This window comes from Ascidia mentula, chromosome 6 (assembly GCF_947561715.1).
Source record: "Ascidia mentula chromosome 6, kaAscMent1.1, whole genome shotgun sequence".
Lineage (NCBI taxonomy): Eukaryota > Metazoa > Chordata > Ascidiacea > Phlebobranchia > Ascidiidae > Ascidia > Ascidia mentula.
This window is the reverse complement of record NC_138571.1, coordinates 6,849,760-6,864,779: the sequence shown is the minus strand read 5'-3', so window position 1 is coordinate 6,864,779 and position 15,020 is coordinate 6,849,760. Positions and strand designations below refer to the sequence as shown.

General features: G+C 40.0%; 2 protein-coding genes across 2 annotated transcripts; both read left to right on the top strand.

The window, feature by feature from the left end:
* The first annotated feature begins 730 nt into the window (after positions 1–730).
* Positions 731–2,619, top strand: LOC145907061 (receptor-interacting serine/threonine-protein kinase 1-like). Its single transcript, XM_082994497.1, has 3 exons — positions 731–806; positions 1,140–1,309; positions 1,749–2,619. The coding sequence occupies exons 1-3, from the start codon at positions 789–791 to the stop codon at positions 2,617–2,619; spliced, it is 1,059 nt and encodes a 352-aa protein (XP_082850623.1). The 5' UTR covers positions 731–788.
* A 4,885-nt stretch (positions 2,620–7,504) lies between these two features.
* LOC145907060 (uncharacterized) lies at positions 7,505–12,290 on the top strand. Its single transcript, XM_082994496.1, has 11 exons — positions 7,505–7,621; positions 7,965–8,134; positions 8,583–9,442; positions 9,505–9,564; positions 9,621–9,674; positions 9,795–9,836; positions 10,133–10,180; positions 10,898–10,945; positions 11,141–11,185; positions 11,412–11,465; positions 11,530–12,290. Exons 1-11 carry the CDS (start codon positions 7,604–7,606, stop codon positions 12,288–12,290), a joined length of 2,160 nt encoding a protein of 719 aa, XP_082850622.1. The 5' UTR covers positions 7,505–7,603.
* Positions 12,291–15,020: the final 2,730 nt, after the last annotated feature.

Genomic DNA, 15,020 nt, shown 5'->3' with positions numbered 1-15,020 from the left:
GCGCGCTGCGTGTATTTGACTTCCTTATACTCGTGGGGTGAAGGCCCGAAGCCAAAGCACTTGTTTCAAACCCTAGATGTAATGCATTTGATAGGTATGGGAGGCTATTTTGTTTTCGATCCAAAACGGCTTTCGTCTGTTTCAATTCTAAAATGTAGTCTACGGTGTTAGTGAACAAGGGACCTCTCTACAAGGTTGTACCGCAAGCCCACTCATTCCAATAGATATGACTCGTTTCGCTCGGCGCACCCGATCGCCCACAAGCGGGCGGTAGTGCGCTCGTTGCTTATTGTTATCAAGTGAAGGTGTGCAACAACAAGAGGTGGGTTACGTTAATCAGGCGCTTCTCGCTAACGGTTATCCCCGTTCCTTCCTCGGACGTAATCGTGGTTCGTCGCGGAGATGTGATGAGGGGAAACCCGCCGGTGTATAGTTGTTAAGTCGTAGGTTTCTGAACTCTTAGAGACGTTACAGCACCTGCTGGGTGACTTCAACATTCAAGTGTACATGAGAGAAAATATCTGTGTGTTGAGAACGAGGCTGAAAGAACAAAAGCCCGAAAACGAGAAAAAAGAGGCTCCAAGTGAATTATCCCATCGAACAATTTTACTGTGTGGTCGACATTAGTAGATTTTATGCTTGAGTGGTTTTTAATAACTGCCTAATGTTTGCTTTGTCCTGAACCAACAGAGTCATTCGTTAGTTGCAACGGACGTCTGAACTATCTGCTGTTTTGATGAAGAAGTTTATCTTTTAGCTAAGCTTCGGCTATTTAGTATTCTTGTATCATGGATGAATTGGAGAGCGTAAGTTTATTGACTTCATTCTTTTTCTTGTAGTTTTTAGTGATAATATAGTAATATCAAAAAAACACTGATTGCATATATTGGCTATGGCATATACAACCTAATGAACAGAGGAATTCTTTCATGATATTGGTGCAGCTCAATTAATTCAATGCATTTTTCACAGCAGTACGTTTGTTGAAATCTACTTTTACGATGCTACATGCAATCTTTCAAAATATAATTAGTACAAGTGAACCATTGTTCAACGTTTAAACCAACCAGCAGTGCTTATGTATTAATATTGTTATTTCTGTAGTAAACTTCATTACAAAAGATTTTTTTGAATTTTAGATTCGGGAATTCGACCCTGTAGATATTTTGCTCGATGTTGATTCTTGCGAGGTTGGAAATGGAAGTTTTGGCGTTGTACTGCTTGGACGACATAAAGTGTTAAGTCTTGTTGCAATGAAGTGCTTCAATATTACTGGTGGCGGAAGACAAAAGGCCAACATATTGAGACGGTAAGTTTTAAAAACTTGTACTTGATGCAGTCAGACTAAACGTTAATCCGGATAAACGCAATGGATTAAATACTATCGGGCCAATTTTTTGCAATGTGACTGCCAACAGCCCATATGTACAGTAGGCTACAGCGGAACTCGCTGACAGTCAATGCCTCGTGAAAAGCCGAAACGCCCACTGACGAAATGATACGTGGGATTGCGCATATTGACAGGCAACAGTGCGCACAATTAAAAAAACAATTCTTGACTTTCGCAATGGGTGCACCCAGTGGTGAACCTCCACATTCCTCCATAAATTCTTGGTGTCTGTCGGGTGAAATACATTGAAAGAAATCCGTTTGTAGATAGTGCGGGGTTTCACGTTGTTCAAATGAACTTATATGCTACTTTATACTCATTAATACGCATTTCATTCATAAGATTTTGCACATAACAGGATACAAAGGGAATTCAGCCTACTTCAGCAAGCAAGCCATGACTGTATTGCGCGAGTATACGGCTGGGCAAAATGGCCTTTCAACATGGCCATTGTTATGGAATATTACCAAGGTGGAAATCTCAGAGATCTACTTGCTGACGAAAACATCACCATTGGAATGACCCTGCGTCTTCGGTTTGCCGTTGAAATAGCAACTGGCATTGCCGTCATTCACAACATATTTTCCGACAAGCGGTTGATACACGGCGACCTCAAACCGGAGAATGTGCTTTTCACTATAACGCTACACTGCAAAATATCGGATTTCGGATGTGCCGAGATCGCCAACTACACAGGATCCACATCTTCGTCAGATCGACCTCTCGCTCGAAGGTGGAACATGACGATGCAATTTGCTGCACCAGAAAAATTCGATAACTTCAATTTGAAACCTTCGAAAGAACAGGATGTTTACAGCTATGGAGTGGTTCTTTATACAATGTTGACTCGCCAGCCGCCCTTTGTCAACATCAGTGACCCCGAGGGTTTCAAAAGAGCAGTCAAAAATGGTCTTCGTCCAGATTGTTTGGGATTCCCAGCAATTGAAGCGTTGCTATGTGACTCGGATAAGAAGATCATGCGGCTTCTTGCAAGTGATATGGAAAGATGTTGGCATGCCAACCCATCCTTAAGACCAGACATAATCAGTGTTCGTGATAGATTTGAAAGTCACTTTGCCAAGCAAGATCCGGTGGTGGTGGCTGAGCAGGTCTCAACTGCACTCAGAGGCATGCAAGTGGAAACGCCGTGTTTTGACACAAACCATCAAAGACTGGCACGTTTACATCAGTTTTCGTCCGAATCAAGAACCTTTACCAGTAAGTATTAAATTTTTCAGCTTATGATTGAGATATTTCAAAAAATTTGAATTTGGAACACATTTTAGATGTGGAAGTACGACAAGAAAGCTCATCAACAGCGCTGGTGGGTCCAACTTTGCATACAGGTATATACATCACTAGACAAAATCATGTTCAAAAGTAAACTTCATGTAAAATTTAGATTTTGAGGCTGTGGTTCGAATCGACAATGCGTGGCTTCCCGAAGTAGTCTATAGTAAGTGTCTTCTTAGTTTTGTGCAGGTATTTGAATTGGCAAAAAAGACGTTTAGAGCAATTTTTAGCGCGTAACAAACATTCTTTGCCTGTTAAAAAAAATCTTTTTTTAAAATTTACAACTGTTGATTGGCAGAAGGTGGAGATGATGGAAACACAATTCCCAAACCCTTTTTTCGTAAGTTTGTCAATTCGTTGGATAAGGATATCACTCATTTTGCATTGCCATCCTATTCAAATAGAATCGGTTAACTGAAGTGCAGTATAATGAACCTAACAGCAGCTTTAAAGCAAATTACACGTGAAACAACTTCCCATCTTATTTTGCATAGCATAGCAGAATGATTTGTATGGTATTATGACGTCATATAGGTAAAAAGGGCGTTGTATTGTAATTTGCGTAGGATGTGATGCAACAACTTTAATTGAGTAATTTCTTTGTGTTTCCAAAAAATAATCAATCTTTCATTCAGGGGAAGAAAATGAATCGAGGAACGAAACCATTCCCAAGAAAACTTCTGGTAATGACGTCATGTTAACATTACTGTTGCGAGGTTGGGTCGCATAACCAACCAGTTGCTATAACAACGAATACAAAAAATGCTTTAACGCGAATATATTTGGCCAAAGTATCGAGTAATCTGTGCAGACTACTGCTAATGGTATCAATTATAACAATGCACTACTGTCACTTTGCGTTCCGTAATCTAAAAGTTGTGTTTTGGGGTTCCATAATGTCAGTTATTTCATTCAGGAGGAGAAACTGCAACGAATGATGAAACCATCCCCAAAAAAGTTTCAGGTAAAAATTGCATGAATATCAGGGTGAAATTAGACACAGAAAAAAGTATTTCCTTTTGCTGTTTGCAATTTTACAACTCAATGAACAACGTTTTAACGTGTTGTGTTTATCAATAAATTAATTCAGCTGCTTGATCCCTTGTAGTAATTTTATATTTTTACAATTAAATTATTATTTTTTAAAGCGGTTGCCCGATTCGACGATACTACGGTTCCAAAAGAAACCTTTGGTAAATGTTTTTTTTACACATTAAGTTGTTCGGCCCGGGATCAGCTTGATGGCTGCATGCATTTTAATTGTTTGGGGTATCAAACATATTAATGTACTACTAATACCCACTTTCTGTGCATCAATCCTATATTTCTTATTAGGATTTTCTCAATGTTTCTGTCAATCTTTAGGACGTGATGGAAACGTGAGCTTAGTTTAAATATTACAGCTCACAAAGTATGTTGTTTGCAGGCACTTCAAAATACAGAAATAAAGTTCCTTTGCTGGAAGCTCTGCAGTCTGGAGGTATTTTTCTTTTTATTTGAGCTAAACATTTTTGCGTCTTAATGTTGGTTTTTATTTGCTTGTAGGTCATATGACGGTTGCCCAAGAACAGCTGCTTAACGCTTTGAATAAATACGAGGAAAGCTTGAAAAAGGCAAATTTGTCAAATGCTAATTCGTGCTTGCATCAACTATCTCAACTTCTCCACGACAACTTTCAATCAACTGCAGAAGAATTGAAGAAATTAGCCGACGATTACCGCTTCAAAAAATGTTTCAATCGGGCTCAGGCCTTCTATTACCTTTCTGCTGAAATATTTGCTTGTCATGCAAACAAGTCAAATGCAGCAGTGGGGATTAGAATGTGCCTCGGTGGTTTGAAGGAAATCAACAAACATGTGAGCGAAACAAACTCCTTTGATCGGTCGATGTGGCAACAACATGTCATTCCAATTATGAGGAGCTTTGTGGTAAAAATTCAAAACATGGAAGACCTAAGCGAACGTGACAGGGTCATTAATCAAACGTGGTGCATGCAGTTTACTGCTTTCTGCTATCTTTTAATTCCTGACGTTGCATCAGCTGGGCCGATATTGGAAGAAGCCATTCACTTGATGAAATCCACGTTTGGTGATGATGCTTGCAAATACCACGTGTTAGGACATTGTGTCTCCAACCTTGCTTCAGTGTACGGACGTCAAAAACGGCTTCAAGAATCCCTGAAGCTTTATGCGGAAGGTGTTGATATTTACACTAAGGCTGAGGATATCAGCGAAGAATACAGAAGTATGGTATTAGAACAAACTAAGAGAAACAGATCAATTTATATTTCTTCTCAAAGGCATACTCAAAAGATAATGTCTTCCACACGTTCGTAAATTTGCAACAAATCTTAAAAAAAAGTGTCTTTCTTTCAAAGCATTGATTAAAAGTTGTAGTTTCGTTAGCGGTGTACCTGTATATTACTCCGATACTCTTTGTGTATGTTTGAACATGAATAAAAATACGCTTTTGTTCTGATTGTCTCGAGTCAAGTTTTTGTTACAACTTTAATACTTATTACTTCATGTAGATTATACAGCTTACTTTGGCCGTACAAAATAGTTCAAATCAAACCTGTTATCTTTCAACTTGTTCTATCTTGGATTGTGTGGACGTTTGTAGGGTGCATCCCCTTACTTGGAAACAAAGACACGTTTCACAATATCATGTATATTGAAGATGAATGCTTCGATCTCCCGTTTACAGCAACTTACAGTGAGCTTGTAAAAATAGTCAAACCAATGTTAAAGAAGGTCAACTGCTCGTACGTATTACCGATGTCGCGTTCTTGGGATGATCTGTTTTCGCTTTTAGACGATATTCAACTTTTTAACAAGACAACATTGAAGACTTATCCTTACTACAGTGGAACGAATTTTTGCTTTCCTAATTACTTCAACACAGATCAAAACCCGGGGTTAGGGTTCCTGCTGCAAATTGTATGTTTTAACTTCTTTGCCTTCTTCTACATGGCCCTCGCTTACTCCATAATCCTACAACGAACATCTGGTTTCGACGCAGGTTCCACTATGAAATGTTGGGGCATTTGCAGCTGCTTTTGTTGTAGTTCGTCTGAAGACAACACCCGAGAACAAGAAAATAAAGCAATGCATCGTCGTATATTTCTTGGTGTGTTGACGGACTTTGCTTGCTGGGTTCCAATTTCACTTATCGCGATCACAAAGTCCATAGATGAATCGTCTATTAGCAAATACGTGACGTATTACATCATTGGGCTTTTGTTTCCGGTTAATAGTGCCCTTAACCCGTTCTTGTATACGAACCAGTGGAAAAACGTGATTATGAAACTGTGCCGATCTACGCGACAGCAAAAAGATGAGTCACCATACGAATAAAATAAACCATTTTGTTACCAGTAACATTCAGACAACAGCAGCAATTTTATCCCTAATATAGTTTATTTTTCGGTCATTTCACTGTGTCTTTGTGGATTAGATATGTGTTATCATGAGTTTTTTATGTATTCTAAAAAGGCCATTAAATAAATTTTTGGCACAGGTCTTGAACATTTCCTTCACATGTAAAAATGTATTTATTGGTTCAGCGCTTGCACCACATAATGTTCTGTATTTTTGCGGTATTATTGGGTAATTGCACATATGTTGCTTGCACAGTTTTCAGGGTCAATATACAGATATTTATGATTTACTGTATAGTGTACACACTACTTGTATCACATATGTAAATTGACATTGCCGCCAATCAAGCAAAATGGTCTGAACCGTTATAGATTTTGACATAATTGCATTGACGTAAAATTGTAAGAAATTGCTCTGTAAATTTTACAAGTTGACAGAATTAATTTGTACTTTCCAAATAAAGGGATGGACGATTTGAGACCGCCCCATAATTCTTGCTTTACTTTGTGTTGAAACATTCCGGTTTTACTGTGACTTGTTCTCTTTTCCTATAGCAAGGGTTTTTTTGAAAAAGTAAATGTATGTACGTTTTATTCTTCAATATTAGGATAATACCACATTGTTACTGGCATGCAAAGCGCCGACATAATCTTAAACATTGATTGATTAACATTTCCTCGAGTGGGCAAGACATGCGTATATATAAGCTGTAAACTTTTAGGTCTGTTATAAATTGCCCGGCATTTGACAACCATGCAACTGCGCGCTGCGTGTATTTGACTTCCTTATACTCGTGGGGTGAAGGCCCGAAGCCAAAGCACTTGTTTCAAACCCTAGATGTAATGCATTTTATATAGGTATGGGCGGCAATTTTGTTTTCGATCCAAAACGGCTTTCGTCTGTTTCAATTCTAAAATGTAGTCTACGGTGTTAGTGAACAAGGGACCTCTCTACAAGGTTGTACCGCAAGCCCACTCATTCCAATAGATATGAGTCGTTTCGCTCGGCGCACCCGATCGCCCACAAGCGGCGGTAGTGCGCTCGTTTTTTATTGATAACAAGTGAAGGTGTGCGGCAACGAGAGGCAACCAGGCGCTTCTCGCCAACGGTTATCCCCGTTCCTTCCTCGGACGTAATCGTGGTTCGTCGCGGAGATGTGATGAGGGGAAACCCGCCGGTGTATAGTTGTTAAGTCGTAGGTTTCTGAAGTCTTAGAGACGTTACAGCACCTGCTGGGTGACTTCAACATTCAAGTGTACATGAGAGAAAATATCTGTGTGTTGAGAACGAGGCTGAAAGAACAAAAGCCCGAAAACGAGAAAAAAGTGGCTTTAAGTGAATTATCCTATTGAACAATTTTACTGTGTGGTCGACAGCAGTAGATTTTATGCTTGAGTGGTTTTTAATAACTGCCTAATGTTTGCTTTGTCCTGAATTAACAGAATGATTCGTTAGTTGCAACGGACGTCTGAACTATCTGCTGTTTTGCTGAAGAAGTTTATCTTTTAGCTAAGCTTCGGCTATTTAGTATTCTTGTATCATGGATGAATTGGAGAGCGTAAGTTTATAGACTTCATTCTTTTTCTTGTAGTTTTAAGTGATAATGTGATAATATAGCAATATCAAAAAACCACTGATTGCATATATTGGCTATTGCATATACAACCTAATGAATAGAGGAATTCTTTCATGTTATTGGTTCAGCTCAATTAATTCAATGCATTTTACACAGCAGTAAATGTTTGTTGAAATCTATTTCTACGATGCTACATGCAATCTTTTAAAATATAATTAGTACAAGTGAACCATAGTTCAAAGTTTAAACCAACCAGCAGTGCTTATGTATTAGTATTGTTATTTTTGAAGTAAACTTCATTACAAAAGATTTTTTTGAATTTTAGCTTCGGGAATTCGACCCTGTAGATATTTCGCTCGATGTTGATTCTTGCGAGGTTGGAAATGGAAGTTTTGGCGTTGTACTGCTTGGACGACATAAAGTGTTAAGTCTTGTTGCAATGAAGTGCTTCAATATTACTGGTGGCGGAAGACAAAAGGCCAACATAGTGAGACGGTAAGTTTTTAAAACTTGTACTTGATACAGTCAGACTAAACGTTAATCCGGATAAACGAAATGGATTAAATACTATCGGGCCAATTTTTTGCAATGTGACTGCCAACAGCCCATGTACAGTAGGCTACAATGGAACTCGCCCACATTAGCCTCGTGAAAAACCGAAACGCCCACTGACTAAACGAAGCGTGGAAATACGCATATTGACTGGCAACAGTGCGCATAATTAAAAAGAAAACAATTCTTGACTTTCGCATGGGTACACCCAGTGGTGAACCTAAGATGTAGACAGTATTACTTCATGAAATGTTGGATTGTAGATTTACTCTCGTTAATTTTCCACATTCCATTTGTAGATGGTGCGGGGTTTCAGGTTGTTCAGATAAACTTATTTGCTACTTTATACTCATAAATACGCATTTCATTTATACGATTTTGCATATAACAGGATACAAAGGGAATTCAGCCTACTTCAGCAGGCAAGCCATGACTGTATTGCGCGAGTATACGGCTGGGCAAAATGGCCTTTCAACATGGCCATCGTTATGGAATATTACCAAGGTGGAAATCTCAGAGATCTACTTGCTGACGAAAACGTCACCATTGGAATGACCCTGCGTCTTCGGTTTGCCGTTGAAATAGCAACTGGCATTGCCGTCATTCACAACATATTTTCCGACAAGCGGTTGATACACGGCGACCTCAAACCGGAGAATGTGCTTTTCACTATAACGCTTCACTGCAAAATATCGGATTTCGGATGTGCCGAGATCGCCAACTACACAGGATCCACATCTTCGTCAGATCGACCTCTCGCTCGAAGGTGGAACATGACGATGCAATTTGCTGCACCAGAAAAATTCGACAACTTCAATTTGAAACCTTCGAAAGAACAGGATGTTTACAGCTATGGAGTGGTTCTTTATACAATGTTGACTCGCCAGCCACCCTTTGTCAACATCAGCGACCCCGAGGGTTTCAAAAGAGCAGTCAAAAATGGTCTTCGTCCAGATTGTTTGGGATTCCCAGCAATTGAAGCGTTGCTATGTGACGCGGATAAGAAGATCATGCGGCTTCTTGCAAGTGATATGGAAAGATGTTGGGATGCCAACCCATCCTTAAGACCAGATATAATCAGTGTTCGTGATAGATTTGAAAGTCACTTTACCAAGCAAGATCCGGTGGTGGTGGCTGAGCAGGTCTCAACTGCACTCAGAGGCATGCAAGTGGAAACGCCGTGTTTTGACACAAACCATCAAAGACTGGCACGTTTACATCAGTTCTCATCTGAATCAAGAACCTTTGCCAGTAAGTATTAAATTTCCCAGCTTGTGATTGAGATATTTTAAAAAAATTGAAACATATTTTAGATGTGGAAGTACGACAAGAAAGCTCATCAACAGCGCTGGTGGCTCAAACTTTGCATACAGGTATATACATCACAAGACAAAATCATGTTCAAAAGTAAACTTTATGTAAAATTTAGATTTTGAGGCTGTGGTTCGAATCGACAATGCGTGGCTTCCCGAAGTAGTCTATAGTAAGTGTCTTCTTAGTTTTGTGCAGGTATTTGAATTGGCAAAAGACGTTTAGAGCAATTTTTAGCGCGTAACAAATATTCTTTGCTTGTTAAAATAAATTGACAATTTTTAATTGACAGGAGGTGGAGATGCTGGAAACACAATTCCCAAACCCCTTTTTCGTAAGTTTGTCAATTCGTTGGATAAGGATATCACTCATTTTGCATTGCCATCCTGTTCAAATAGAATCGGTTAACTGAAGTGCAGTATAATGAACCTAACAGCAGCTTTAAAGCAAATTACACGTAAAACAACTTCCCATCTTATTTTGCATAGCATAGCAGAATGACTTGTATGGTATTATGACGTCATATAGGTAAAAAAGGGCGTTGTGTTGTAATTTGCGTACGATGTGATGCAACAACTTTAATTGAGTAATTTCTTTGTGTTTCCAAAAAATAATCAATCTTTCATTCAGGGGAAGAAAATGAATCGAGGAACGAAACCATTCCCAAGAAAACTTCTGGTAATGACGTCATGTTAACATTACTGTTACGAGGTTGGGTCGCATAACCAACCAGTTGCTATAACAACGAATACAAAAAATGTGTTACATCTTGTTTGCCAGTAATTGCCGATTTCTATGACTGCGCATTTTTCTCTACACTAATGTGTGTTGCAATATCATACGGTCTGTGACGCAATAATAAGAGACCAAGTTTTAAGTGACAACGCAACGTGGTTTTGTCTTTTTTTGTGTCCGACAACTGTGCAGCACAGTGCTACGTCATTTCATTCTTGCAAAAGGTTTTTTGTGTTGCGAGCGGACATTTTCTGTGTCTCTCTTGCATTTGTACACACGTGAAGCTTGTGGTATTCAATCTTCTGTCGCCCAAAGTTATCGGTGTGCGACAGTAACTGCTTCGACCGTCTTTGTGGACCAGAGTACTGCACATTCGATAACAATAATAACATCAACTGAGTGAGCGAGTTTGAGGCCCATTAAAGACACGCGTTTTAACTGCGGGAATTCCGCCTCGTGTGACGTTCCGCGCCAAGAACCGGGGCGCGTTCAACGGACGTTACAAAATGCTTTAACGCGAATATATTTGGCCAAAGTATCGAGTAATCTGTGCAGACGACTGCCAATTGTAGCAATTATAACAATGCACTACTGTCACTTTGCGTTCCGTAATCTAAAAGTTGTGTTTTTGGGTTCCATAATGTCAGTTATTTCATTCAGGAGGAGAAACTGCAACGAATGATGAAACCACGCCGAAAGAAGTTTCAGGTATGAATTGCATGAATATCAGGGTGAAATTAGACACAGAAAAAAGTATTTTCTTCGGCTGTTGGCAATTTTACAACCCATTGAACAACGTTTTAACGTGTTGTGTTTTTCAATCTGTTAATTCAGCTGCTTGATCCCTTGTGGTAATTTTATATGTTTGCAATTAACATCAAATAAAATTATTATTTTTTAAAGCGGTTGCCCGATTCGACGATACTACGGTTCCAAAAGAAACCTTTGGTAAGTGTTTTTTTACACATTAAGTTGTTCGGCCCGGGATCAGCTTGATGGCTGCATGCATTTTAATTGTTTGGGGTACCAAACATATTAATGTACTACTAATACCCACTTTCTGTGCATCAATCCTATATTTCTTATTAGGATTTTCCCAATGTCAATCCTTAGGACGTGTTTTAAACGTGAGTTTAGTTTTAATATTACAGCTCATAAAGTATGTTGTTTGCAGGCACTTCAAAATACAGAAATAAAGTTCCTTTGCTGGAAGCTCTGCAGTCTGGAGGTATTTTTCTATTTGTTTGAGCTAAACGTTTTTGCGTCTAAATGTTGGTTTTTATTGCTTGTAGGTCATATGACGGTTGCCCAAGAACAGCTGCTTAACGCTTTGAATAAATACGAGGAAAGTGTGAAAAAGGGAAATTTGTCAAATGCAAATTCGTGCTTGCATCAACTATCTCAACTTCTCCACGACAACTTTCAATCAACTGCTGAAGAATTGAAGAAATTAGCCGACGATTACCGCTTCAAAAAATGTTTCAATCGGGCTCAGGCCTTCTATTACCTTTCTGCTGAAATGTTTGCTTGTCATGCAAACAAATCAAATGCAGCAGTGGGGATTAGAATGTGCCTCGGTGGTTTAAAGGAAATCAACAAACATGTGAGAGAAACAAACTCCTTTGATCGGTCGATGTGGCAACAACATGTCATTCCAATTATGAGGAGATTTGTGGTAAAAATTCAAAACATGGAAGACCTAAGCGAACATGACAGGGTCATTAATCAAACGTGGTGCATGCAGTTTACTGCTTACTGCTATCTTTCAATTCCTGACCTAGAATCCACTGAGCCTATATTGGAAGAAGCCATTCACTTGATGAAATCCACGTTTGGTGATGATGCTTGCAAATACCACGTGTTAGGACATTGCGTCACCAACCTTGCCTTAGTGTACGGACGTCAAGAACAGTTTCAAGAATCCCTGAATCTTTATGCGGAAGGTGTATATATTTATACTAGGGCTGAAGATATCAGCGAAGAATACAGAAGTATGGTAATAGAAAAAACTAAGAGAGTCAGATCAATTGTGTGTTCTTCAAAGCATATTTAATGGAGAATGCTTTCTACACAGCCGCAACAAATTTGCAACAAATCTTAACAAAAAATGTGTTTCTTCGAAAACATTGATCGAACGTTGTAGTTTCGTTATAAGTGTACCTGTATATTACTCCTATACTGTATGTATCAGTTTGTGTATGTTTGAATTTGAATAAAAATACGCTTTTGTTCTGATTGGTCAATCCAAAACTTTTGCAATTCATTCTTTGGGCTACCAAGTCAACTTTCCCTTGAATGAAAAATAAAAACAGTTTGCAATGAAAAATGCCTTTGACAAATCTGCTTTCAGTAAAAAGTTCAAGCGTTTCAAAAGTGAATGATTAAATTTGAAATATTATATGTCACTTTAAAGTTGAGTTGTAATGTAATGTACACTTTTTGCCGCGTCAAATATGAATATTTCAGGCTAAATTAGTATTTCTGTGAAAAATGAGATCGCACTGACACTTATCTCTTTGCAAGTAATTTGGATTTTTTTAAGTGCAGCATATTTTACGCAAAGATATTGCTTTTCTTGTCCAAATAAACGTCCTAGAGATATTGATTTATATACAATGAATTATTTTGCCGGTTCAATTTTGATTCTCGTGACAATGACGATGGATCCAATTTGTCGTACTTGGTCCAGCATTGTGAAGGCAAGGCCCGTAAACTGATTGAGCACTGCTATAGACTGAAGGAAACCGGGACGCGGCTGGTTTAAGCGAATTGGCACAGTCGCAGCGCGATTGTTTACTTACACTTTCAGACATTGACGGGCATTCGGAGATGAATAACTACCCTACGCTGATTGTGGTGGCAAATCGTTTACCATTCAAGATGCAGGAGATTCGGAAATGGAATGTTCGAACGCCTGGTCGAATTCGTGGAAACGGAGGACCGGATTGCGAATTCTTTTTTTAGTCGCATGCTGGACGAAAGAAAGCAAAACATAAAGGTAGTCATGAAAAGGCTTCCAACAATGTTGTTGTGAAGGAAGAAGAATCGAAGTCCAAAACCCATGTCGGACCTTCCCAGTTTCCCACAAACCCTCTGGGTCCGTGCTGTTCGGCAAAAACATGGACTTGCAGGGTGCGAGGAATTTAAATCTCAGTCGTATCGTCATCGTATGCGCATAGTTCGGCGCCGCAGACTGTATGATAATTGTTCTAGATAAGGGCACTTTGCCACAAAGTGCTACAGTCCATGAATGACTGTAACGAAACTCACCACACATTGTTACATCCGCCAGAGAAAAGAGAAGACGGATCCACTGTCAAAGGACCTGCATGCGCTGCAACGGACCATCTGTTCCGTCTTGTCGACGAATGGAAAGGAATGTCATGCTTCCTCTGGTAATCAAAGCGTAAACTTGATGATGGTTGCGGTCAAGGTCAGTGCCAACGGTAGGGCTGTGAACACATATGCTCTTTTGGATACAGGCTCGGGTACCTTGTGCGACAAGAAACTGACTAATAGGCTTGGATTGCAAGGCGATGTTAGTCGCAGGAGCGAAAGCCAAAGAGTTGGATTGTCCGCCACCTCGATTGATGGCTCCTCAAATGTGGAGCTTCCCGAAGTGTTCGCCATTGACAGTTTGTCTATCACCGCCAACAGGTTTCCCAAAGGCAATCAGTTGGGTGGATTTCCACATATTAGGGACCTGTCATTTCCTCGGGTTGATGCAGTGAAGCTTTGCTGCTTATTGGGTTAGACGCCCCTGAGGCCAAACTGCGAGTTGCGTACATAAAAACGGTTCAAAGTTACATAGCTCAAGGCTATGCTGAAGAAGTTCCGGATTAAGAACAGTTTAGAGAATCAGCGTGGTACCTGCCACACCATCCTTACAAATCCTCACAAGCCCGGTAATGTGCGGGTAGTTTTGGACTGGGCCGCCAAGTGTCGCGGTCGGTCGCTGAATGACGTTTTACTTCAGGATTTCAAGATTCCGAATGGAAAGTATAGCTCTCGTGGCCGACGTGGAGGCCATGTACCATCAGATGCGTGTAAAGTCGAGTGACTGCGACGCACTTCGGTTTTTGTAGTGGCCTGGTGGCAATGTGGCGAAGAAGCCCATCGCTCACAGGATGCTGGTTCATTTGTTCGGGACAGCTTCTTCCCCCTTCAGTGCGAGTTTCTGCCTCAGGCAAGTGGCTGAGGATTGTAAAGTTCGAGCAAGGTCGTCGAGACTGTCATGAAGAATTTCTTCGTCGACGACTGTCTAAAGTCTGTGCCGACCGAAGCGGAAGCAGTTCAGTTGGTCGAAGGTATTTGTGCACTTCTTAAAAGAAACGGGTTTAGGCTGACCAAGTGGATAAGTAACAGCGAGCGAGTTCTTGCGTCCATTGATGAAATGGAACGGGCAAAATCAGTTAAGGAGCTGAACCTTACGAGTTCCTCGTGCGAAAGTGTTTTTGTATTTCGCTGGTACGTTTCTTCATATGAATTCGGTTTTAACGTCGATGAAAAACAACCGAAAACCTTCACCAAAATGGGCAATCCTGTCTGTGGTGGCTTCATTGTATGACCCTCTTGGTCTGTGATCGTAGTGGCCAAGACGATGCAAAGAGAACTTTGCAGAAAACAGCTTGGGTGGGATGACGTACTCTCCGACAAGGACTCCGAAACGTGAGCAAAATGGTTGCATAAACTCCCGTTCTTGGAAAAAGTCGTTTTATCTCGATGCATAAAGCCGCGTGATTTCGGTAAGGTGCACAAAACAGAATTGCACCATTTTGCAGAT